Raw genomic sequence first — 26,005 nt, forward strand, 5'->3', positions numbered from 1 at the left:
ATTCTTAATGAAAGCTATTTAAAGTATGCCTCGTGAAAAATAAACTCAAGGAACATTAATATTTGAGTACTGTGACTTTTTTTTAATGGAAAATCATTACTTTTTCAGTGTTTTTGCAGGAACAAAGGCCATGATTTTCCCTTCTTATTAAGTAGTCACCTAAATTTAGTCCTAACAAAAGCAAGGTATTCTGCTACTAACGCACAGTAGCATTGCACGTTATTGTCACTTTTGACTGGCTCTGCGTGTTAAGACTATATAAGAGAGACTATAAAGAGGGTAACATTTCAAACTGTTCAGAGCTGCCTTTATTTATAGCCTCAGTAGATTTAGTATACTAAATCTTTTAGCAGTACCCTACAAAATACTGAAGGAATCCTTTCGCAGGTATAATTAATTTACTACCATACTTGTAGTAAGATAGAGGCCCAAGTTAGTTACCAATCACAAGTTACAACAATTGGCTCCAATACGGCAAAGCACTTAGACATGTGCTTCATTTTAAGGAATAGTCCAGCTCCCCCCTCTTTTATTTTATTTTTTGACATAAGTAATTAATAATTAACTGAAACAATTTACTACAGGATATCCTGGGTTCCCTGAAGTCTTTAGCTCAAACTTGCAAGTTCTTTTTAAATTTCACAGCCCAGTACTGCTAGTAGTAGTTACAGGTTTCCTCAGCTGGTATGGTTGTCTGTATGGTTTCTTCTGGCATTCAAAATAGTTATACTATGGGCTAAAAATAAAAGAGAGTCTGTCTTGGACAGTGATGCTGCACAAGTGATCTGTAACTAAAACACAGTATCAAGCCAGAACACCACTGCACAAATGATCTGTAACTAAAACACAGTATCAAGCCAAAACACTCCAATGCACATGTACTGGCCATCCAACTCATGCAGCTAATAACCAAAACACCACAGCACACCTTTAGTAACAACTCGGTCTCAAAAAAAACTAACTGAAATACAGAAATCTGTATTTTACAGAAATACAGGAATATAAGACACCATTACCATTTAGAATGCATAAATGCCCTTAAAGGTGTGATCCTTTTCAGCAAGTTCTTTCAAATCTGGCCTCATTTTACTGTTTTCTCATATCTCAGCTTTTTCAGTAAAAAGGTATTCTATGTTCTCAGAGTACAACTATTTTGACAATACCAGCATCTTCCAGTAACAAGCAGTAATATTGCTGTCACCTACATACTGAGTGCCTGTGTTTGCCAAGGAGAAAGTTCAGGTCATAAACCTCATAACATGAAATATATCTCAACCTAAAAAGTACAGATTAGACTAAAATTATCACACCCTGAAGTCAGTAAGATTATACCATATACAGGATAACTGAGTAGGAAAAGGCCAGTAGCATTTTTAGGTTAACAGAAAATTATACAACAATTTGGGACTTCTAAATCAATTCTACGCTACATACACACATAAAGGAAAAAATCATGATAAAGATAATCTGATCATCTAGATTAATTAATTAATGGCCAAGGTGATTTTTGTCCACTGAAAGTGAAGGCATTTGTGGAGATATTAAAAATGGGAAGGAAAAAAAGAAGCAGAATCCATTTGCCTATCACAAAGTGTTAAAAGATGCAACTAATCCTTTAATTTCCCAAAAGAAATAAAAAAGAAATCCCAAATTGCTCAAACTGCAAACATTAAAACCTTCTATCAAGCCATATCCCACTACATTTTCTTGAGATCACTTACAGCAAGAACTACTTCTCGGATGTTCTTCACATAAAGCATAACGTAATCTTTGATATAGACTTCTCTGTCGGCATAAGGTATGGAGAACCAGTTGTTTGCAATTGCTGCTTCATTTTCATTGTTACCACTCCAAAGAATAATTGATGGATGAGATTTTAAACGCCTTACCTGAAATACAACTTACAGTGTCAGAAGTCCAGCAAAATTACTTCTCTTAAAAAATAATAAAATATCACTTTATTACTACTTGAATTACAAGTCCATATGCATATTATATATACTTAGGCTACAACTCCTGGTTTATCTGCCCTGTTCATTATTCCCTCAGCTCTCCACCAGGCTCAAACTTTTGTAATACACACTTACAAAAACCTTTTAATGTACTGACATATATCCACCACATGCACATATGTACCTCCATCCTCACCTACTGAAGCACGTGGAAGGGTAAATTCTGTGCTAAAGTATGTTGCAAACCTTAGACTTTACTCTCAGTAAATGCTCTCAAACAGCCTTGAAAGAGAGCAGTTTGGACATGATGAAAGCCTGCACCTCTGCTTGACCAACTATTCATGCAAGTAAGTTAAAGAGGATATAGCAAGGTTGCAGTGTCTGCTACATATAGGTACACTAATAAACACTTTCTAATAAGCATTTTTTTTGAAAGCTAACTTACAGAGTCAATCAAAATTGAATAATTGGAAACAGAGCTTCTACACATGGACACAATACCTGATGAGTAACTTCTGCTCGTACAGATTCTAAATAATTCTGGTCAGTTGGATATAGCGCACATGCAAACATAAAATCCTGCCAGATCTACAGAGAAAAGGAAAAAAAAAAGCACATAATTTTACATACTTTAAAAATATAAGGTTAATTGCATACACAATCCTTTGTTCAAACAGAAGTTTTTTACCTCAAAAAAAGAATTAAATTGAAATGTTCTATTTGTTATTCTTGGAAAGTACCACCAAAATAATCACATCCTCCATGGCCTTCAGTACGTGCATACTCCACTATAGCTTTCCTCAGTATCAGAGTTACAAAGTATTTACCCTTAAGAATCAGGTTGGGGCAACTTTCACTGGTGAGTGGAATATTGCTCAGTAGATGGAGTTCAGCAAGTGTTAATGGAATAATTAGAACTTATGCAACTGCTCAAATGTGAACATGGGGTAATTTGCAGCTGAACAGAACAGTTCTGTATTTACTACTTTGGAGGTGTAACACCAAATCCACACTACTTTTTAAAAATAAACAGTAATTCTTCTGACATGGTACTGAGCACATTTACCAGATGTCCAAGTATATTTGTTAACAAAACACTTCCATACCAAATACACAAACTGATCTTAAAAAGAGCAAATATTACCCAGTAAGAGGGACAGAAACAAACTATATCCTCTAACAACACAGTGATTTTTCTCTTCAAAGAAAGATGAAGTCAATAACACTAGAGAACAGCCAGCCTTTCAATTCAACAAAGAACTCCATTTGTACCTTGAAGGAAAAGAATTACAAAAAAGGAAAAAGGAAGAAGCCAGTGAAACGGGTAAGATTTGTTAACCTGTTCTATTTTTTAAAGTGCTGTAACTTTGAGACTTCTGCTGGTCTATGGTAATGAAATGGTAATGGAAAGATCTCTTGAAGGAACACACTGAAGCAAACGAGACTAAATTTTTCTGAACACTGTACTACATAAACAACAGAGACAGTCAGACCGTCCTCGACTCTTTTCAGTGCATGTTCCCTAGGAAAATTGAAGATATGGAAAAGGAAAATAGGAGGTAATGGATACATTAGTAATTGTTCCACTCTTAGCCTCCTAGCACTGTACAAAAGAGGCAAAGCTGCTGCTGAAGAACCACTTAGAATGTTTCATTGACTGTGTTGAGTCAAAACTCTCTTTTGAAAGAAATTTTCTGTTTCCCCTCAGTGATCTATCACTGTTTTTTCCTTAAGCACAGTTTGACCCCATGCACTTTTAAGCCTTTGCAAGACCATCAGAAGAAACAAATCCAAAAGCCTCCAGCATCACCCCCTGATTGGGTCTGATTTTCTGCCTCCACCTACTATTTTGGCTGCTAAATAAGATCTAAATCTTGTATTGAACACTGTACAGGCACAGATCTAAGTGGCCTACTTAGGTGCCCAGTGTCAAAAATGAAAGCACTAAGTGCTCAGAAGCCCTGAAAATCAGGGCACTCATTCAGATGACTAAAATAGATGTAATATTTTATTTTTTTCAGGCACACACAGTAGAAGACAGCAAGGTATCAATTCTGCCTCCCTGCTTTTTATGCTGTAGAGTAAAACCAAACACACTGCTTTGGATTTTAATATGAGATTTGAGTTGGCCTTCACTCATCCACTGACTATTTTATCAAAACTTATTAATATGTGCCTCCAAGCTCACCTAATCAAAGGGACTCATCTATGGTTATCAGTGTTTGCAGCAGGTGTTCCCCTTAGAGCTACATTTATAGTCAATTATAGCTTGTTCAAAGTGGCCCTTTGGATAAGGCCTTCCATGCTTGGCTTCAGACCAAGTGAAATATTTTTGTGTTGACAGTTAGAACCAAGAAACCCTAAACCATTTCAGCTATTGCTATAAAGGACAAAATACTTCTAAAAGAAATAAAATCCATTCCCACAGCAGAGAAAAGCATGACTGCTTTCTCTGGTATTTTAATAACTCCAAGGTGGCTGAAAGCACAAAACTCAAACACAGCAGACTTTAAATCTTCACTGAGGTCAGATTGCAAGGCCTTTGCTCTCAATCTGGGGCATATCCTCAAACACTCAGGTTCTTCAGCAGGGCTATTCTCACATGAGTAAGCCCTAAACACACCTATAGGGCCCCACACTCTGGTTGCTGTGAGAAAAATATCATTTGATCTCATGAATAACCCCCCTCCCATGCACTATGTGTTTCACAGCTACTTGACTGAGTGTTGCAAGTCCCTGTTGATGCCTACAGCCCACAAAAGTTCTTTTACTATGTTCATCATTACAGTGCAAACAATAGCTTCCTGCACTGAATGGCATCACTAGTACCAGTCCTTCAGCCATTCATTTCTTCTCTCATTCTTTCCCAAGACAGTAGGAACTGTAGAACTGGGAGAGAGGTACAATACATAAAGATGAGAGTTTTGGTCTGAAGAAAAAGCTAGAAGACAGAAAGACACAGTACCACTGGGGAAATGTAAGAGACAGAGGGGGTGAAGACAGTGTGGAGAAAAAGAAGTGGAGATGAAAGGGAGATTTTGGGAACTAGGGATGAGTGAGCAACAGATCTGTAGCTTTAGTTACAAGAAGAAATACAAGCTGGGGCTCTAATATAAAGTCTCCAGAATATCACTTCCAGTTTCAACAGACAGTCTCAGTAAATCAGGAACCATTCAAATTCAAAAGAAATTTTTAAAAAGTCATGTTGAATCTGACTTCTCAGGTTGGTATCTACCATGACTTTTGGAAACATGTCTAGAACTTTTGTATTAGTTCTCTTATTTTGTTCATTTAGAGTGGAGTTTTATTTTACAAGTTCTTGTCAGTTTTTAAATAAGTACTGTGCTTATTGTTTTTACCATTATTCCTATTTCATCACAAATATCATAAAATTCATCTTGTTCATATACACCTCCTCCCCATACTCGAAGTGCATTCATGTTAGCATCTGCTGCAGACTTCAAGAGTAGCCGTAATCTGTCAAACACATAAAAAAACCAAGATTTCTACAAGTTTTGTAAAACAGTATCACTTAGAAGTTTTGAAGATTATACACACAAACACAACAATCCCCCCTCGCAAAGCAACAAGAAAACCCAACACCAAACATTCATCATTAGCAGGCTATCTGACATTCATACCTTTGATAGAAACCAGACTATTTTTATCCCTTCTAAGACTGCGTATCTGGACAGAGCTCTCAAAAAGTAACGCTTTGTGCAGAAAAATTTGGTCCTGTTAACACAAAATAAATGGAGTGGACGTATACAAGTAAGTGCTTTTACAGAAGCACTGTCAGGACCAGATTTGGAAATACTATATTCTATTAATCAGGTGGTTCTTTTCTCCTTAGATATTCCTCGCTTTAGATATTAATCACTTGAATTCAAATTCTCTTTTAAACACATTCAGAAATCTATATTCTCTTCCCAAGTTCTACAATGCAATGCAGAGAGAAAAGGGGGAAATGAGAAGGGGACGAGAAGGACTGAGACACTGAATTTCATTTTAAGGGATTCAGGCTTCATTATTTTTTTAATCATGCTGGTAGCCTCTGAATTGCATGTGAATGCACATTGGAGCATGCCCTGTTGTTCTGGTTCCCCAACTACCTGCAGCAAAACCTAGTCAAAGTACAGCACAGCCCCCATCCCACCTGTAACTCTAGGGTGCTGTGTCATTGAAAACCAAGAAGCCTGGACCAAAGGAGGAAAAAAGTGAATTATGCAGTTATTTCTCCCTTCATGAGATGGATTAGGACATGGCTGAAGTGCACTTCTCTCGAGTACCAATGAACATGTTGTAGGCAAGGGGATCAGACACCCTGAGGATCATCCCTAAAAATACCTGAAAGGCCAGTAAACTGTCGACAGCAAAAAACCACCTTCCCGTCAGTTATTGCACTTACATGCCTTGAACATCACTCAAATCTATTAATGTTAACTAAGCCCCAATTCTGAGGTCTCTGATCCACAACAATTAGTGTTCTACCTTGGAAGGAGTTCCACCTGTTAATGCCACACTTCAATAGAGGGCAGAAGGAGAATCAGGAGGAAGAACACATGATGCTTTCTCCTTAGAGAACGTAAAATGCAACTTACGTGTCATAGGTCACTCTGTCCTGGAAAGAATCTGCTGGAATCCAGTTTGAGCCCTTAATGAAAATGGGTCGGTCATTGATTCTGAAGTAGAAACTCAGACCTGGTGAGCCATGAATAGGCTCCTGAACAAGTTCTACTGTTCGAAAATAGGCCTGTGAGGACATGAAAATTAGATTTAAAGTGGACAAAAATAAATTAAAACAAAATAAAGAAAACCACTACAAAAGGGATTCAACTGAACACTAACAGTTTAGAATATGTCAAGGAGTCAAAAGATATGGTCACATCTCAAAATTCCAGCTTAATGAAAACACACTGTAACAAAGCTAAAAAGCATGCTTCTGATAAACCTCTTCACTTTTTAAAGTTCCTATCATACTGACAGAGAATGTATAAATGACTGTGCATGTGCGTGCACGTATATATGTAAGAGACAGGTGTGTGTTTGCTTGCTCCAGAGCTCAGTCAAAAGTCTAGCTGAGGACCAGTGACAGAAATACAGTGGTTGCATTAGACACATCATTTGATCTCCTCAAAGAAGGAGATTACAGCAACTCAACTGTAAGTCTTGTCCATGAATGCCTAGCTTCAGGTTCATCCAATAAAATCACAATCTTCTTTTGCTACCCTGAAATGGTACCTTTTTAATGGGCATAGCAATTAAAGAGATCTGCATGCAAACACAAATGCAGGTTTGGATGTGACGGGCCCTCTGGCCATCACAGCTGTGTTTGCACAGCACGATCAGCAGTAAGGTTTCAGCTAAATACCAACTAACCCTGTGTAAAGTATTAAAGGTCATTCCAGATAAAAACACATCTCAAACAGAAGCCAAACTTCTACAGCTGCTCTTTCAGCCTACTATCAGCATTGTGTACTGCAGACACTGAAATGAGAAAACATTCCTCCTTCCTGCTGCAGGTGGAAGAAAAGTTCTCAAGAAATCATTCTGGACATTTTTGAGGAGTGTCAGTCAAAGCAACAATGCTGTTCTGAGGGGTATCCTGATTGCACTGACATAAACACAGTCAGTTCTACAGGCATGAGAGAGAAGTTAGTTGAGAGCAGTAATACTTTGCAGACCCTGTATTTGTAGAGGTGTTTCCCCACCTCCCCCCTCCCCCCCTACCATGGGGCAGATGCGGAACAGCTGCCATGTTAGGCTCCTGCACAGCTGCAAAGTGTTACAGAAAACTTCTCTTTCAGGGAGAATCTAGACTTCATTTTCTCCTGCATTCTTGTGCCAGTTCAACTTATCTATGCCAGAAAGAAAAAACTTTCTTTCTGGTACCTGTTGCTCATCATCATAGGGAGATAATTAGGAAAATAAATAAAGTGAAAGAACACTAATAGCAAATTTCAGCCACCTCACACCAAGCAACAAATTTGGGTCAGGAGGGCAGGAACCTCTTTGTTTCTAGACTACCCCCAAGATACCAACCAGTCCTTCCTCAGATGACTGTGTTTGCTATACCTTTTCAAAAGGTCAGCTTGTAGAGTACAGCCTGTTCTTTCTGCCATGAGCTACAGTTGAGACATCTGTCAGTAAATGAGGCTAAAATTAACCTGGTTAAGTGGAAGTGATATACCTGTCCTTTAGATAAAATGTAATTCTTTACTTCACACCCTAGACAAAGCTGAAGTTCAAATGAGAAATTATTAATCCCACTCTGGGACTGTGTTTTTTAAACTCCTGGTTTATGAAAAATCATACAGAATATTATTTCTATTGCCAGAGAAGAATATTACTGGGTTTTGTGCTCCCTCTTTGGTGCTTCATAGTCAGCTGGACAATTATTAACTGCTCCCACGCCATTACTCTGCAGGGGCCCATCCAGTAACAGAGCACCTCTTTCTGTTCCTACAGCAGCTTCCTTCTGCCTTGTGAGGTGAAGGAAGGGCAAGGGGAGACAACTAGCATTCGGCATGCTTGGTTACATGGCTTTCTGGCTACTGAGACTTTGGCCAGCTTGAAATCTGTCAGGTAGACCTTGCTGCCTGAGGACTGAACATTTCTCCTCTCTACCCACCACAGACCAATCAGCCAGTTCTGTGCACTATTAAGAAACAGAGACATCTTTTTAAGTTACACACAAAGGCTTTATACCTAGTTAAATGACCTGTGGATCGCTCTGACATTCCTGGATTTAGCAGCAGGAAAAGTAATAGGGATGAAGATGCCTAGAGCTGAAATAAGATCACAGAAAACCCCAGTGACCTAACAAATCAGCACATGGCATGAAAGTAGTGTGAAAACTACAAAGCCAGAAAGAAAGACTTTTCAAACTCATGCTAAAAGGCTTGGGGTGAAAAGAAGGTATAGAGGGAATGAGAAAAGGCAGCTAGAGGTTAAGACCTTCCAAGTACTAAAATAGCTTCATGAAATAAAAATCCCTCTGATTACAGTGTTGAAGAAATAAACACAGAAAGATGGGGAAAGATAACTGAAAAGCAAACAAATGCCTTGTAAAGCAATGAGAAAGTAATAAATTCCTTGATGTAGGCATGGCAAGAAGAAAAGCAACTTACCAACAGCAAACAGGGCTGGATACACCCTCCCTCAAGAAAATTTCATTCTGAGATAATTTCTGGCTTTTTGTTTCACATTACCCTGAGAAACAAACTCTAAACCAAAGTATTCAAATAGGAAAACAAAACAAAATCAAAACCAACCCTGTCCTCGATGCTGGCTTTATTCTGGTTCATTTCTTTGCTACTCTCAGTGAGTAGGTACTTCGTTCAGCCAAAGGGCTTCCCAGCACAGCTGGCTAGAGCTCTATAGAGCTCCTACAAGTACATACTGGGAGGCTACCCAGAAATTTTCCCAAAGGATTAGTTAATGTTTTGGAGATTACTCTAACATGTCAGTAACCAGAGAGTAGTTCAAGCTAAGGGTAGCCAAATCTGACATAAACCCAAACTGTGTTTTGACATATATAGTTCTTGTCTTCTAGGTTCTGCCTATCCAAAGTTAGGTAGATACTGATATGGAGACAACCAACCTGTGAAATATCTCATCCCTACTTTTTTTCTTTTTAAAAAGAGGGCTGGGGAATGTATTACACCTGAATACAGTACTAGGTGAACAACAGAACTGACAACAGAACAATAGCTTCAAAAACATTTACCCATTATTTTATTTTCTGAGCTACTCAAAGTTCTTATTAAGTCATGTGAATGTTGCTATTCAGCCCTGCTGACATAAGAGGGAATTGTACCAGAACATGAAAAAACTGCCTTTTCCCACTCATACAGCTCAGGGCATGGAGCAGAGGTGGTAGGGGTGTGTGTGTCTGTCAGAAACCAAGACAGAGCTTCACAGAACATATAAAGGAAGACTAGACTTTACATTATGAATCTATAAAAACTTCACTTGATGGTTAATTTATAATGCCCACTATGTGGCACATTAGGGTTTTTTTTTAATCCTCTTTCTCCTTATGGAGAAATACAGAAGCTTGTGAATAAATTTTGTAGAGCATGAAGTCCCTACAATCGTATACCACATGGTTCTATGAAATACCATGACACAACTACCCAAGTGGAATCAAAGAGTTTACGTATCATTGTGCAATTTTCACACAGTAATAACAGAATTTTCCTTTTTACAGGCTTTATAGCCATATTTCCTACAACCAGTTTTTCCAAGCATAATATGCAATGTTTATTTAGGGTTTATAATTTTTTTTATTAAATTGCTAATAATAACAAAGAATTATTATTATGACCTCATAATCAAATGAAGGGCTAGCCCTATAAAGACCAGAACCTCCAGAAGCTACTGCTTTTCATAATATTTTTCACATGAACAAATGTTATAATAGTAGTTTAGATGCTTGGTGAACAGTAGCAATATACACGACAGAACTACCTAATAAATGTGGAAACTTCGTTGTTTACACATGCTGATGGCATAAGTAGCCTATTCTAATTCGTATGGTGGGGTTTTCTTTCTTTGCAAAATTGAGAATTACCTCTTTCAGATTCTTAGTAAAAAGAATTAGATAATTATACAGCCAGTGTGTTGCGGGAGCCCTCTGGCAAATATCCCTCAACATCATAGTCTTATTTAAGATGTTACCTCTCCTTAAACCTGAAGCACATCTATCACATTCTAACAAATTAAAGTATGTTAGCTTTTTAGTAATGTGTTTATCCAGAGGGTTATTTTTTTTCTAAATTGAATTAACAAAAAAAACCCTCAGTAATAAACCTTCACATACTCTATAGACATCTAAAAAGGTTTTTAGTGTACGATACAAAACCATCAGCACAATATATAAAGTTTAAAAGTGTTTCTTTTCATAGACAGAAAAGCAGTAAACATTTTTTCCTTTCTGAGGTTTCTGACTAACTAAGCCATCTTCCAGTCTGAAGGTAAGGAAAGGCATCCATATAAGCCAAAGCTACCATAAAACACATAAACATACATTGTGACATTAAAAACCCTCTTGTTTCTCATTAGCATTTTCACATACATATTACAATCCAGCAAAATATTCAAGAGCTCTCGATACCTGCCATGCAGAGCAGATGTCCTAACACTAGCAGTTCAATGCCAGCTGTAATCAAGCTGAAAGGCTCACCTTTGAAAATCTCTCAATCTGGTATCCTGCCTCCATGATGAAAGTTGTTGTCATGTTGTATCCAGTTTGCTTTCCATGTCCATTTGGCCACCAAGCCTCCACTGCAAAACTCTTGAATGTACAAGAGAGAAAATCAGAGCAACATGTATAAAAAGAAGCAGAAAATACTCCAGGGGCTCAGATATCTTTGAATTGCCACAGCTCTAATGAGTTTTTTGTGCCTCAGCTGAGCCATGGTAACTATGATCTCTCCAGCTGCAGCTCTGAGGTGAAAATTATTTAAAGCGATATCTGTGTCAGAAGCACTTATTGTTCACTAGCCTCTGTATCATATCCCTCCTCTCATTGAGGAGCCCCTTTTACCATTTCAACACTCAACATACTGAGGGGATGCTTTTCAATTGTGACTTTGCTAATGTGTGACCATGCTGACTGCTTATATCAAGCTTTTAAGACAAAATTCATTATTTTCAGTGTTTTCTGTTTTTTCTCTATGCTTCCTAATCACATCATTAGTACTCAATAATTTTTACAAACATAAAAAACCCCTACCTCTAGGATGACAGAATTATTTTTCTCATTTTTCTAGCACAGACTAATATTTACATCTTCATCCCAGCCCCCTAGTTCAGCTGCTCAGTCCTTTTGCCAACATTTGCCAGCTGAATGCACAACCCAAAAACCGTGGAAAGAAAGCAATAATGCATGCAACCAAACAATGGAGGGATCAGCACTGAATAGAGCCATGTAAGGAGTGCCTCAATCTTTTCACATAAAATGAGGCCACAGAGCAGCCCAACAATATGTTTCACTGTAGCCATAACTGGACACAATCATTAATGTATCTACTAACATTTCAGCTTCCCTGATGCAGAATTATCATAACTGCCTGTACAAAAGTACTAATCTCTGTGTTGCACAGATACAAATGGAAGCACAAAATCAGTGTGTGCCTCGACAGCAAGGGAGCGTTTGCAGCTGCCTGGCACGGCTGGAGTGTCTCATTGGCCACTAATGATGTCATCCCCATGCTCACCATTAGCTTATAAGCAAAACGTTGTCATGTTGACAACACAGCACTTTGCGTGGCAACTGCAGGAAGACTGCTACACATCTCGGGTGATACCACTCAAACACCTACTGATTTCACAACACAATCTGCAGTAAGATCACAACTAGAATAAGGAATACATTTCTAGTAAGATCTCATTATTTAATAAGCACCACACAAGTCTGTTGTACGGAGTAAGGCTCTGTTAGGCTATCTCTCTCATCATGAGACCACACTGCAGATCTTCTCACAAAATCAGCTGATGTGAATTCATGCAGCAAAGCCTTTTGTGTAGAAAGAATAAAAAATCACTGTTGCCTCTGCTCTGAAGGAAGTACTTCCTCACAAACTTGCAGTCACACTCCACTGACAGATTTCTTCTGAGGTTGAGGATGGGACAAATAAATAAACCAAAATATTTTTTTGAAGTTTCACATTGCAGTGCCTGCTTAATGTAACCCCTGAAAAGGCTAAACAGAGACTAATGATTGTTTTAAATGAAACTGGGTATTTGCAATTGCTCATGCAACTTGCATATCAGATTACAACAGTAACAAAAATCATGTTTGTATGCTTATACGCTTTCATGTCAAAATAAAGTACATAAGTACACAAGTCACTGAATGTTCATACTAAAACATAAATACCCTGCTTTTCTTGAACTTCTCCACTCAGACAACTGATAAGAGAACTTGAGAACACATGCATAATGCATTCAAACTGGGGAAACAAACACAGAGATACACAGCAATGGAGAAAATCAGTAAAGCCAATAAAATATACAAAGGTTTGAGGGCAGACCCTCAGTTTTTAACAGCCAGAATTGTCAGAAGCCCCAAATTCCTGCTCACAGCACATTGCTCACCCACAAATCTAACTGTGCCATGTAACAGTGAAGCAGATGGCAACTCCCATTATGCTGTTGGCTCCAGCAGCAGCTGTGGCTACTGCCACTGTGCCTGCCAGGGCTCCCACCCTGCCCACTGGCCTGGGCCTGCTGCTGTCAGGTTCAGTTCTGCACAGTCAGCTCTGATAGGGCCCTGCTCTCTGAGCAAGAAGCCAAGAAAAATTCATGCTTCTTTTTACCACACTGGGATCACTGCCTAATTCAAGACAGCTACCTATTTGTCAGCTAGAACAGACACACTGATCTTCTTAATCTCTCAAGCTTACATACCTTTTCTTAATCATATCTAATAAAACTCAAGTTTCAAAAAAAACAAACCCAAACCCACAAACAAAACAAATTCTATAGAAGTTAAATCATGCTGGTCTGCCATTAGATAGTTTCTCAACACTGTCTGAAAGCAAGCAGACAAATTTTTTCCTCTTTCATCACTAGTGTGTATGCCAAATTAATTTTTTCAATTAAGTTCTCTCCTCATTAGAGCATCCTTTATTGCTCTAAAGTTCCTCCTCAGTTTTGTCTACCCAAGAGACTACAATTCAATGTAAAGAAGTACTACTCCACAAGATTTCCACCAACCCTACTGCTAGACAAGTTCTTCATAGGCCTCTTTTATTTTATTTACTTGAAAGAGCATCTACTAAGAGGTTTGAAAAATGTTTCCTCTTGAGAACCATGTGTTTCATAGTATATTCTACTCCCAGTCAGTCCAGTAAACAATAGCATGAGAGACAAGATACCTGCTGCCAGTTAAGTGAAGTGACACAGAGTATCCAAAGGTAATCTACCTAAACAGCTAATTTAACAGTGGCTGGTGATGATCTGATCTTTTTGTTTTGCAGTAAGGAAAAGGTTTCGTCATCTTTTTGACACTAAGCTGCACAGCCCACAGACACCAACTTTTAGAGAGGAAAAGAACTGTTCTTCTATCTTGTAAGGGATAAACAGACCTGTTTCTAATGTCAGGAACACAGTAAGGAAAGGGAGGGAGGCCTAACTGGCATGGAGACAGAATGATACTTTGGAAACCAGGGGAAACTTTTTGCAGTCGGCTAGCCTTCTACATACCCCTCCTTACCTTGTTGATGTTTACAAGCAGCACAATGCTGCCTTCTCCAGGTTGAAGCGTCACATTGAATGTTTGCTGTGTTTGCAATTTGGGAATGTTCACAATTACAAGACCCACAATTGGCTTGGAGCTGACTACATCAAAAATAGCCTCGATTTCAAGATGCCACTTCTGAGTACTCTTTACTGACAGGGAAGAAAAAAAATGGGAATTTAGGAACTGTGCTTATATTCCCACCAGTTAAGATGATCTCTCATCAAACAAACAATTCAAACACCTCAGATTAAATTTAACAATTTTCAGGCTGTGTTTGATTCAGACCTACAAGGTTAATCTTTTTGTTTAGTGCATTTGATACGTGTTTACATTTGCCAACTCAGAAGAGAACTACACACTATGATTTATGTTTTATAACATTCTCTTTTCATTTGAAAGCCATCCAGGGCTTTTTCAGAGTTCTGTACAAGTCAGAGACCATGACACTAGTCACTTCAATAGGAAGGAGCTTTTTCCCACCAACTCTCATAGACATTACATTTGCTTTCAGTCAGCACTCATATGAACATGGTACTCTTTGGGAAAGATTGTAATCACAAGGCAGTACAATCACTTTTGTTGATGAAACAAAAACAGTATTAACAGAAAATGAGCTGAATTCATCCCAGAGTCACTAGACAAAATGAATGGAGTTATGCTAGGGATAAATTGGGCCCATTGTGTCTAGACCTGATGGGCTATATCTTTATGTCCCTTTTGCCACTGGAGTGTGGTAGAGGAAACAAGTTAATGACTTCCCCAAGAGCTCTCTACAGTTACCTTAGACTGTCATCCCCTTTACAGAACATACTGAATCAGGCAAGCCAGGGTCAAGGTACTCAAGATTAATGTGTAAATTTCCCATTAACTTCAGCAATTAAATTGCCTATCTATGTACATAGCTTGGCTACTCCCATACTTCAAATATTACAGATTAACATCTAAACAAAAGTAAATCAAACAGAAAACAAGGAAAACTAGAACTAAGATACATTTTGTATTAATCACTTACTTTCTCTTTTCATGTATATATTCTAGCTCTCCTTTGTATAGAATCATACAATCAACTAGATTGGAGAAGATCTTTAAGATCAAGTCCAACCATTACCCCAGCACTGCCAAGGCCACCACTAAACCATGTCACTGAGGGCCTCATCACGTAGGAGAGAAAGATCGCTCCCTCCAAAAGCAAAGAATTTCATTCATCTCTGGTGTGATTTTCACTGTTCATAGAATGAATAGCAGTGAACGTGCTCCCAAGTTTATATTCCATTCAGCATTACCCAGGGAAGACTAATTTTCTGAAATGTTGAAGGGGTTAAAAAAGAAACACCCACCCCACAATGGTCAGCCATTACAGTGGGTTTTCCCTGCCTTCCAAGTGCAGATAGAAATTCCAGCCCACTCTTAACTACATGAACTGCAGGGTCTAGGCAGAGAAATCATGAACAATTAATGTTTTATAGATTCAGTGGTCAAAGGGATATGACACCAAATCTGATGAGCAGTATTACTGCATAGGCAGCTTAAATTCAAGCTATTCGTTTACTCTTTACTTTTCAAATGTTATATTTGAATACTAATAAGCTCTGATTCCAAACCACTCTCTCTCTGCTGAATGAAAGAGGTTTGCTCTCTCCACTTACCCAGAGAGTAAGATTTTACCTACCAGAAGGTGGAGTTGTGGGAATGTGGGAGGGACCAGAAAAGATTTTTACTGTAACTTAATTTTAGGGAGCACACAGAGTCTGTGCTGGGGCTTTCCATGGAAATTCCAGTCACGTTAATTCTAGCTAAGACCTGCAGCTATTTCAGGAAGCTTTTAAAGTAGCCAGGGAGTGACGTCTTCCTCTTTTATTCATACAAAACAACTATGTTCCCAAGGGCTGAAATTCAACCCACTGCAGAAGACTCATGTGCTAGCCTTTACTCCACTGACAACTGGGCTCAACACGCAGTGAAAGAAAGTATGTGGGTGGTCTGCAATGGGGCATATTACTGCTTACAGAAAGTTTCAACAGAAAATTACATACTTTTACTCAGCAGCAATAATCTTCAGGATAAAGGAGGTGAAAATCAAAGACCACGCACATGAAGGGAGGAAACCGGTTTGGTAAGTTAGGTAGCAGGAACACAGGAGACTATCCTCTCAAATTGCAGCCTTAACAAATTATCCTTGTATAGCACCACTACATTTCTCTCTCAGACTTCATGTTGTGTCCTGAAAATTCTGTGCTCTTGAAACTCTGTTCACTGTGCATTTGCTTCCCAACACAAAGCTAAATTCCCATAGCAGCTTTGCCTTTGTTTTAAATGTGAGATGTATTTATTGGGAGTCTTGGTGAAAACTCATGACAAAAAAAATTATTTACAAAACAGGAGAACAGGGCCTAGACTCAGCTGTACTGCATATATTTCTGCAGTTATTCAGGGATCCTTAAGCATAAAAACATTCTGAATTCTAACATTTTTAATCACTATTGTTTTTACTGAAGTACTGTGTCAGGTCCTAAAAGGGTGTGCCATGGGAAGAACTGCATGCAAAATCATGATAAAACAATAGAATCTTCCCTAAACTGCAGTTAATTGAGCTTAACAATAAAGTGGTTCCTATTCCAAAGGTGAAACAACAATAAAAAGTAGCAACAAAGTAGACTTACCAAAGAGAGAAGTCAAAGAAAAGTAAACCAAGTGATAATGGTTATAAGCCTCAATCCTAACATCTTTCCAGATTCCTTGAGTGGGAAAAGAAGGGCCCCAGTCCCAACTAAATGAACACTGCTCCTGAAATACAGAATTTATAATGTTACAATTACCTATTTTTCACATAGACATTGATGTTGTGCCAGCAGCAAAAATTATTTGCTATCTAGAAATAAAATACTGCTATGCACTGAAAGAATTTTTCCAATTTCCACAAACCCAGGAAAGCCTGCAGTATTTTACTCTTATTTCTTGACCAAAACTCTGTTACTACTACCTATATCAACCATAAAATTTTACATTAAACATCCATGTATAGTGAAATTTTGTATTACTGAGATAACAAAACACCACCTAGACCACCACTTAAAAAAAAAAAAAAAAGTACAGATCAAAAAACAAACAACAAACCCCAGGTTACTCACAATTCAGCTCTGAACTACCTTAATTTGCAATGCCAGTATTTAAGTGTATACATAAAAGACAAAGTAAGCAGAGAACTGATGGTTATAAATGTTAGGGTATTCTAAAAGAACAATATTAAATTAAAAATTGTGGGTATACTTGAAATACTTTATTTCCTATTTTTAGTTTAACACTGCAGATTAGCTCAAAGGAAGAAATGTGTACGTCTAGTGCGTTTGTGTAGTTCAGTCATGTTCACTTTTTCTCCCCTTTTTATGATTCTTTCATACAAAAACAAAGGGAACAAAAACATGGTTGAGAAATAGTTTTGTTCTGGTTCTAACATCAGAATGTCAGAATTATAAAATGCTGCTCAGGCACAGAAGCATCTACACTGCTTTCCATTTAGCTGTTTTCAAACCTGGTCAGACCTCTAGTTAACAAATCCCTTGAAGACATCTATTCAGCTGCCCTCCGAGCTCCACAGAGCCCCAGCCCCCAGAGCAGATACTACAGATTTCCTTAAAGTCTTGTACAGTGACCTACAGTTCTAAATTTAGAGACTAATAACTTACAGCCAAGACATACTAATTTTGGCAAACCACATTGCACAAGTCTGGCCTATCCCTTGCATTGCTGAAGCCAGCCTGCCTGCCTATCATGTTGCAAAAGAGCCTTCCAGGAAGCAAGCACTGTACCTATTTCAAGTGCAAAAACAGGGACAACACATTCTTAGAAAACAAGTCAGATTGAAAGTAATTTTCCCTTTATAAAAACTAAACAAATGAATCACCAACAAGTTGTCAGGTTTCACTAATAATATTGCAGAGACTGCTATCAGAAATAGTAGTCGAAGGAATGATATGCTTGTATCACTGAAGCACATTACCAGTGAAAGGCTTGAGTTTTGCCAGAAATTCCTATTTAGATTTAGATACACTGACTGCACTTAATACTGAATTTCAAACATGTGAATAGCTCTCAATTACTTTAAGATGGTAAGCAGCCAGCTTACTTTAGCAATGTCCTAGTATGTTTGATTACTTTTAAAAATGTGACATCACTGCTGTTGTTGCCATATACTTGGCATTATGCTCCAGAAACATAAAAATGTTTCTGGAAATGTCTGGAGCAGCTTTCAAGTACAGCCAAACAAATCCTTTGAGGAAAAGTGCTAGGATACTTTCTTACAAACTTAAAAGTATAGTTCAGTAAAGCATAAAATCATTCCTGGCCATTTATGCTCTATATATAAGACTACAGCTATTTAAGTGCCTTCTTCCTTCCAAGCTCTTTCCTGAAGTGATTTCTAAGAAATACGATGGACTCAGAAGAATTAATCAACTTTTTAATACACAGTAAAAATAAAAGCAGCAGCAAGAAGTAATAAAGACAACCTCTTAATCCTGAAAGATTTTCCCAGGACAATATGGTGTCCCTCTTTCCATTACCAAATTTTAAAGGAAGTTGCATCTGAGTTTAGATTAATAAGACTCTAGTAATTTTTCTGAAGAGGCTTTAAAAGGACTTCAATAAAAAGATCAAAAATAATTAACAAGAAAGGCATTTAAGTGGAAACAAACACGCAAAAACACCCAAAAAGAGAAATCCCAAAATAAGATCACCAAGCTATTGTCTCTAGCTGCTGCGAAGCTATCAGAAATACATGAGATGCTACTCAAGTGATAGTTTGCTGTGATTAAGTTTTAACAGGAATGAAGTAAGGACTTAAATCAGTTTCTGAGCTTACATATTACATTGTTCTTTTCACTGAAAATGTCCTTGTAAGTCACAATTCTCAACACTGTTTTCATCTTATTATGAGAACAAGTCTTCTGTTAGGTAACACTTCTTGTGACATGCCAGAGCTGACCAGTATAAATAGCACAGTACATGAGAAATAGCAAATACTCACAAAGCTTCTTGGCTGAGACTTTTACAGCCTTGGCAATATACACTGGTATTTGTAACAGTGAATCCTATTGTCAGCATACATTGCTAAACCCACCCAGTGGATCAGAATGTAATAATTACACATTTCTCAGTGCTATCCTGCTTGCTCCCTTAGGAGCAAGTGTCCTTTCTGACTCTTTGACAAAAACAGTCTTTTAAACATTCTTATCATCCAGATATGAAGCCTGGCCTTCTTATGCCTCTTGTATTACCGCCATGCTAGATTACAGGTTTCTAGGGGACAAGAGAAGGAGGCTGCAATGAAAAATATCCCCTACCTATAAAATGACATTGCAAGTTTCAGAATACATCTGTTAGGACAGCACATGGTGCATTCCTCTTTCCAAGCCTGAAGCCACAGACAAACAATTCTGTCCCTACCTTTCTGATGAAATTAGCGTGGCACTCTCCTTTCTGCACAGGTGGAGGGCACGCTGGGGGGATGCTGTATCCTTTGTGACATCTGTTCTGCTCTGCTGCATAGGAAATGGCTGATAAGAAACAGACTTCAATAAAATTGACCTCCTTGATCACACTGGTAATATCAAAGCTCTAGGTCAAGAAAACAGAATAGAATCATTGCAGTGCTGACATTTGTTTGTGAGATTTATAATCACTGTTAAAATGGGATTTTAATACCATATATATATTATTCAACGGCATTTGAAGTACAGTCTCAAACTGCTCTGGTTTTGAAGGAAAAGAAAAGCTACTCCTTAAACTGAAAAAATACACAGTAACATTCTGGATACAAGATGTTTCTGGGCAAACCACTTTCCCCATTCTGAGCCTTCATTGCAGGCTGCAGCACTCTGCTTGCACACGGAAGTGCCTGAAGAGTAAGGACAGCAAGAGAATCTTTACCCTCCCTTTCTCACTCAGAACTCATCTGCATCTTTAGAAAGACACCTTGTTCAAACTCAGAAAGCTGGTCTACACAGGAGTCCTTCCAACTCACACAGTGCTGGTAGTTTACCTACCACAAAGCACTGAGCTGCCTTTTGCTTGAATGCTGCAAAGCTGTATTTCATGCCACCTGCACTCTCACCCCCCAAAAATATGTACAGATACAGGTTCTATGCCAGCATCATATGAAGCATCTGTGGGCTTCCTCAATGGGTCACAAAATCCCCTTCTATGTGACTGGATAGAAGGATAAACGTTTACTTTCATAACTACCCTGTGCTATCAAGATAATATGACTCAAATGGCTAATATACATTTCTTCTTCACAGCATTCACTTGTGACAAACCAAGTCCTGGAGATTTTTTCCAACCTGTAAGCAGGCCAGCTAGCATCACTGTAGCATACAGCAGAAAATTACAAAGCAAACAACATCCCCCATACAGGGCCTTCACAGAATCCTTACTGAAGATGTTGTTGCCATGTAGAACAGGTGGACAAAGCAAAAGTCTGGGTCACAGTAATCCTAGACTCAATCTAATACAGTACATTCTGGTTTTACAGGGAAGGCCACTTCATGAACTGTTATAATCTGAGACTGAATGAAGTTGCAGAGATACGGGCAAAATAATATCCCTTCCCAATTCTACAGAGCCTGCTACTGGCAATCTCTCCAAATAGTGAATAATTGCAATTTCATAAAGGTTCTATGAAATTTTTTATTTTCCTGATGGTAAAACAGCACGGAGAAACTAAATTATTTGATCCAGGTCACACACACCCAGGTGGCAGAATCTAGCTCTCATGTCTCAGGCCAGTACCTCTGCAATAAAACCTGCCAAAATGGTAAATGCTGAGATATGAAGATACCAAATTGCTTCTATAATTCAGTTACTCCACTAACATTATTTCAGTATTCCATTAACATTCTTCCTTTAGCTTTTCCTTTTTGATTCTTTTAAAAGCAAGGATTATCCCTTACACTAGTACCTAAGTAATTTTGTATTTTAAAGCTATAAAATTAATTTGTATTAGTTTGGTTTTGCCACATGATGAGAACTCCCATGCTTACATAAGCTAAGCTCAAAAATGCAAGGCAATGTTATCAAAAGCCCAATATTAGAAAATCAAACCCCCTATATAAAAAATGGCATGGAAACACAAAGGCTTTATAATGTGTGCATTTTCATTTCAGTATTCACATGCAAACCACTCTAATACCAATTAGCAGATTTACAGCTAATATAACAGATTTAAGTTCATGTTTTCTTGGAGCTGTGACAAGAAGCAAGACATATTACTAGCTGAACTAATCCTCTTGCATGGGGCCACTCATTTAGAACAAGGCACATTCACTTCTAGATCTGACCTTGTTACTACTGGAAAGGTAACTATATTTCTTGTTCTAACAGTTATCAGATTACACATGCAGTCCTCAGGTCAACAGGTTCTGTGTCTAAGCACCTATTTTTATGTGTGCTTGAATGCACTGAAAGTGCTCAGCACAAAAGGGGTTTGAAGAAAAAATAGAACTACCTTCAGAAAAAAACACATTACTCACGTATCTGTTGAACATATTGTCTGTTCTCCCAAGAGTGACATTATTAATCAGGATCTGTGCTACTGTATCCACTCCCTCAAAAACCAAATTCACTTTCTGCCACTTTCTACAGAAGATAACAAATGCATAAAAACCTGTTAGAATACATAGAGTTGACAACAAACAGGAGACAGAAAATACAAAAATGCATATCACCATTATCTTTCGCAGCAGTTGCCTCCAGTACCTCCAAAAACAGTTGACTTAGTGTGGCTATATTATTTCTTTAAATAGTCAAATTAAGATAACAACTGAAATGGATCAAGTCTGCACTATAGCATGTTCACATACCCACCAGATCAGATGGGCTAACTTCCAATTAGCCCAAGTATCATCCTTCCTCAGTTGGCAATTCATAAATAACTTTTAACAATTGAAAAGAAAAAGCAACAAAACAAACCCACAAGAAAAAGCAACTACTGAAGTGTTCTTTAGCAACAGCTTTTCAGCTGCACATTATTGCATAATTTGTTTTATTAGATACAAAGCAGCTTTTGAGCTGATGGATTAGTTCTGCAAGAAAGATGACCCAGAACTATCTTAGACATATCTTTACTACTCACCTGAAGTCAAAAGGAGTTTTGAATGTCCTGCTGTAAGTCCAGTTATCCAGCGAGATCCACCTGTACATCACGTCATTAAATCTATAGTATGGATCCTAATAACAGACCAAAAAAAAAAATTACAACACTTATTTAGTAACAGTGTTACTACATGAAATGCATCATAATATCTATTATATGAGCACTTCTTATTTCAGTCTGCAAATGCAAAATCACCTTGTTAGTCCTGATTTTCACCTTTGAAATACTATGACAAAGGAAAGCTTATTTGCTATAATCATTGGTTTTACATAAGAAATGATTGGGTTGAAAATGAAAGAAAAAATCAAGACAGCTTGTAACTTAATGAGAGGAAGAGACACACGATCGCCCTCATAATGATAAAGTAAGACTAATAGGATTTTAAGAGGCAAAGAAACAGCATTTTAGGCCTCACAGAAGTGAAAAAATCTCTACAGTTTAAAACAACTGAAAATATTCTGTCAACTAGTCTTGATGTCGTAAGGCTGAATGACACTGGTCTATTTGGAAGGAGAAAGAAAGTAAGGGAAGAGGAAAGGAAGAAAGGGAAAAGCAACATGATTTGGTTTGGCGTATAAAATTAAACAACTACTTTTGAGAATAATGCTGCATTTATACCAAATGTGTTATTTGCCTTTAATCATACTACCCACGAAGAATAAAAGGCAGTTTTTGCTTCATGCTGTATTTATTACACTAGCAGGGGGTCACAGTATACCTCATTTAGGCTGAAGGGATCAGTTATGTGCACCTGACAACTCATGGCCTTGCACCTCTTACAAAGGCAGCAAAAAGGTACAGTGTTACATCCCCATGTCAGCCAGTTCAGAGTGCAGGTATCTGGGTCAGTGACTGACACTTCTGTTCAATTCTTTCCAGCAGCTGCACAGCTGAACTGCTTTCCCAAAACAAAGACCAATCTCTTCTACATGACTCAATGATCTACATGATCTATCAACTACATGACTCAAACCCAGCTAAGAGAGAGAATAGCTGCATTAACATTTTCTTTGATTCAAGTGTTGTACTGTACCAGCACAGCTAACTAGCTGCCCTGAATATCCAGATTCACACTGAAGAAAATCTGCCCTGTTTTTTGGTTGGTTGGTTTTTTTCCTTCTTGCTGAAGCTCAATTTTTCTCCCCATTTCAGGGTTCAATATAGATAGTAATGACACTTCTGAAGTTGTTATCTTCTGGAAAACATTGTTTTGTATCTCATATTTGTTTTATAACTAACAGGGCCAGTCTCTGTAATATAAACACAAACCTATTTACATGGCAGAGCAAAATCATAACATGCAAGTGACTGTCATCAGCAGCACAATCCTTTCTGGAGACCCATAGCAATGAAATCTTCAGTCCTTGAGCCCACACAGAGGGAAAGTTGTCAGCTTGCTTCTACATGCTATGCTCTTTCAATCAAATTTCTTACTATGAGGGAATAAGAGTAAAGAAGGAAAGGGCTTGTCACCTCAGTACAACCATGGCCTCTGCATTGGTAATACAGTGTATTCTCTGGAATTTAAGCCACCATAAGCTTAACAGAACAATTACTGAATTTTAAGATACCGTTACTTTTATATGAAAACGTTTTAGGGAATATATCTCAGACTTGTATTAACATGCAATATTTAAGACTAATAAATGCATATTCAAATGCAAAATTTAGGCTTACAAAAGAAACTCTGTTACAATTACTGTATCAAGACAATGACAAGCAAGCATCAAATGTAGGAGACGGTGAAAACCAACAATATATTCTTAAAAAGCACATTTTTAACAACTGTTTTGCTTTAACTTTGTATACTATTTTATTCTAGGTCACGCTTTGGAAAATGTGCACGTTCAATTTCAATCATTGCCACTGCATGTGTGAAATATTTAAAAGGCACAAGATGTAAGTTGCAAATGCACTATCAACAGCAGACTGTAAAGCCAAAGCCAATTTGGTTGGCAGTCAAACTGACATCAGCTCCTCAGCGAAGATCAAGACCCTGCATAAAAGAAACCTACGCTGTTTCTCCCACAAAAGCATGAATACCAAGATGTTAATGAAGAAAAAGCTGACCTCTGAAGAACACAAAACTGGTTGTCTAGCAGCAGAGCGACATGTAGGAATGTTTCATCAGAGGCAGAAATTACATCATCAGATGGGCTCTTACAGCAGTTTACAAAGGGAGCTGTTTGTTTAAGTTTCCTCAGAGCTCACTGCAGATCCCTTTTCCTGAAGGGGCTTTCTTCTTCTGTATTAGTCTAAAGCCTTCCAACTTCAAGAGATACACTGACTGATAAAATATGTGTCATAGAAAGTGCTAATTAACCCCTTTTGACTTGCATGAATACTGTTTCTTCCTCATAGGCATCCACCCTTTTAGGTGGGAAGCTCCTAGTTCTGTGTACCCTTATATATAACCTAACAGCTTATACAGCTTACATATTACACAGCATTGCTATATAACAGCTTATACAGCTTACATATTACACAGAAAAGCTGTTAAACGCTAATAGTGGTTAATCATTTTAACCATGAAAAATGTTGCTTGTAGCAATTTATGCACTTATGTAGCAATGTTCAAGCAATGCTTTAAAGGCAATTCTCAAGGCTCAGGAAAAATGTATGACCACCACAAAGTCCTGTAAGAAAGGAAAATAACTTCTCGAATACACGGGCAAGATAATTGACTTTTTCATTATTAAAGTTGAGTATTTTGAGTGCTGAAAGGTGCATCTATGCACCTTCTATGGAGAAGTCAAATTGTTCGGATCTACCTGAAACAGAATTTCATCCCATATTAAATGAGCTCACATAAAAATTAAAGGCTCAGTTCAGAAAACTGGATGAAAAAGGCCATTTTAAAACTCTTAAGAGCACTGGGAGAATTTGAGAGATGGTAGGAAATAGACTGCACAAGTATTAAATACACTTCACATTCATTAGCTCAACAGCTCAACATGTTCCTGGAAGCAAGTCATGAAGGGGTGGAGTCAACTTCATCTATTTTTAGATCCTACCAAACATGACAACCTCACATTTTTTCTGCTCCCTGCAATTTGGGGGGAAATTCTGAACCACTCAAGCTCCCTGCCTTTTTTCTCCCTGCTCCCAGCCTCAATGCTATAAGCTAGCAGCAAATCACCTGTTAAAATGAGGTAAAAAGCTCTGCTACAGATCATCAGAAGGAAGCAATTTCCAGTTCAGGTAATAGGACATCAGCAGGACTTCAAAAGCACTGGCAGCACTAAACTGAATGCACTGCTAAGCAGCCAGATGGAAACTCCTCCTTGCAATGATTTTAAGGGGATACTGAAAATGTACAGTCATATAAGCTTAGAGCTTCTCCCATTAAGCAGGAAATGGATGAGACATGAACACATCAGAAGTGATGCCCAAAGCCCAAGGGAGCAAGCTGTTCCTGGGCTTCAGGTCCCCACGCAACCAGGGCAGCATAGCACAGGCACTTACCTAAATGACACTAGGCAGAGCCAGTGGGATCCAAGCAGAAGACCAGCGTGTAGTAAAATGAAATGCAATAAAGGGAGAAAAAACCAGATTCCTTTGCCTTATCCTACTTTTGTTATGATCTAATTTGAAACTGACATGCATGCTTTTCTCTCAGAAATCAACTCTGCTGATATGTTATTATGTATAGCA

The 26,005-nt window shown here is 38.1% G+C and overlaps 1 protein-coding gene across 11 annotated transcripts in view; it reads right to left on the reverse strand.

Moving 5' to 3' along the window:
• The window catches only part of MANBA (mannosidase beta), a 56,984-nt gene that overhangs the window by 25,639 nt on the left and 5,340 nt on the right, over nt 1–26,005 (reverse strand). For 10 of the 11 annotated variants that reach the window (XM_013128929.3, XM_031048606.2, XM_031048601.2 and 7 more), the window contains exons 2-11: nt 22,331–22,425; nt 21,729–21,834; nt 19,645–19,815; nt 16,863–16,986; nt 14,176–14,351; nt 11,140–11,250; nt 6,554–6,705; nt 5,312–5,429; nt 2,454–2,540; nt 1,722–1,889 (exon numbers count right to left, since the gene is read on the reverse strand). In XM_013128929.3, coding sequence (XP_012984383.2) covers nt 1,722–1,889; nt 2,454–2,540; nt 5,312–5,429; nt 6,554–6,705; nt 11,140–11,250; nt 14,176–14,351; nt 16,863–16,986; nt 19,645–19,815; nt 21,729–21,834; nt 22,331–22,398 — 1,281 coding nt within the window. In that variant the 5' untranslated portion in view covers nt 22,399–22,425. Of the gene's footprint in view, nt 1–1,721; nt 1,890–2,453; nt 2,541–5,311; nt 5,430–6,553; nt 6,706–11,139; nt 11,251–14,175; nt 14,352–16,862; nt 16,987–19,644; nt 19,816–21,728; nt 21,863–22,330; nt 22,426–26,005 lie in introns of those variants that run through there. The other variant, XM_031048609.2, reaches the window with a different exon arrangement.

This window comes from Melopsittacus undulatus, chromosome 7, assembly GCF_012275295.1.
Source record: "Melopsittacus undulatus isolate bMelUnd1 chromosome 7, bMelUnd1.mat.Z, whole genome shotgun sequence".
NCBI classification, from domain to species: Eukaryota; Metazoa; Chordata; class Aves; order Psittaciformes; family Psittaculidae; genus Melopsittacus; species Melopsittacus undulatus.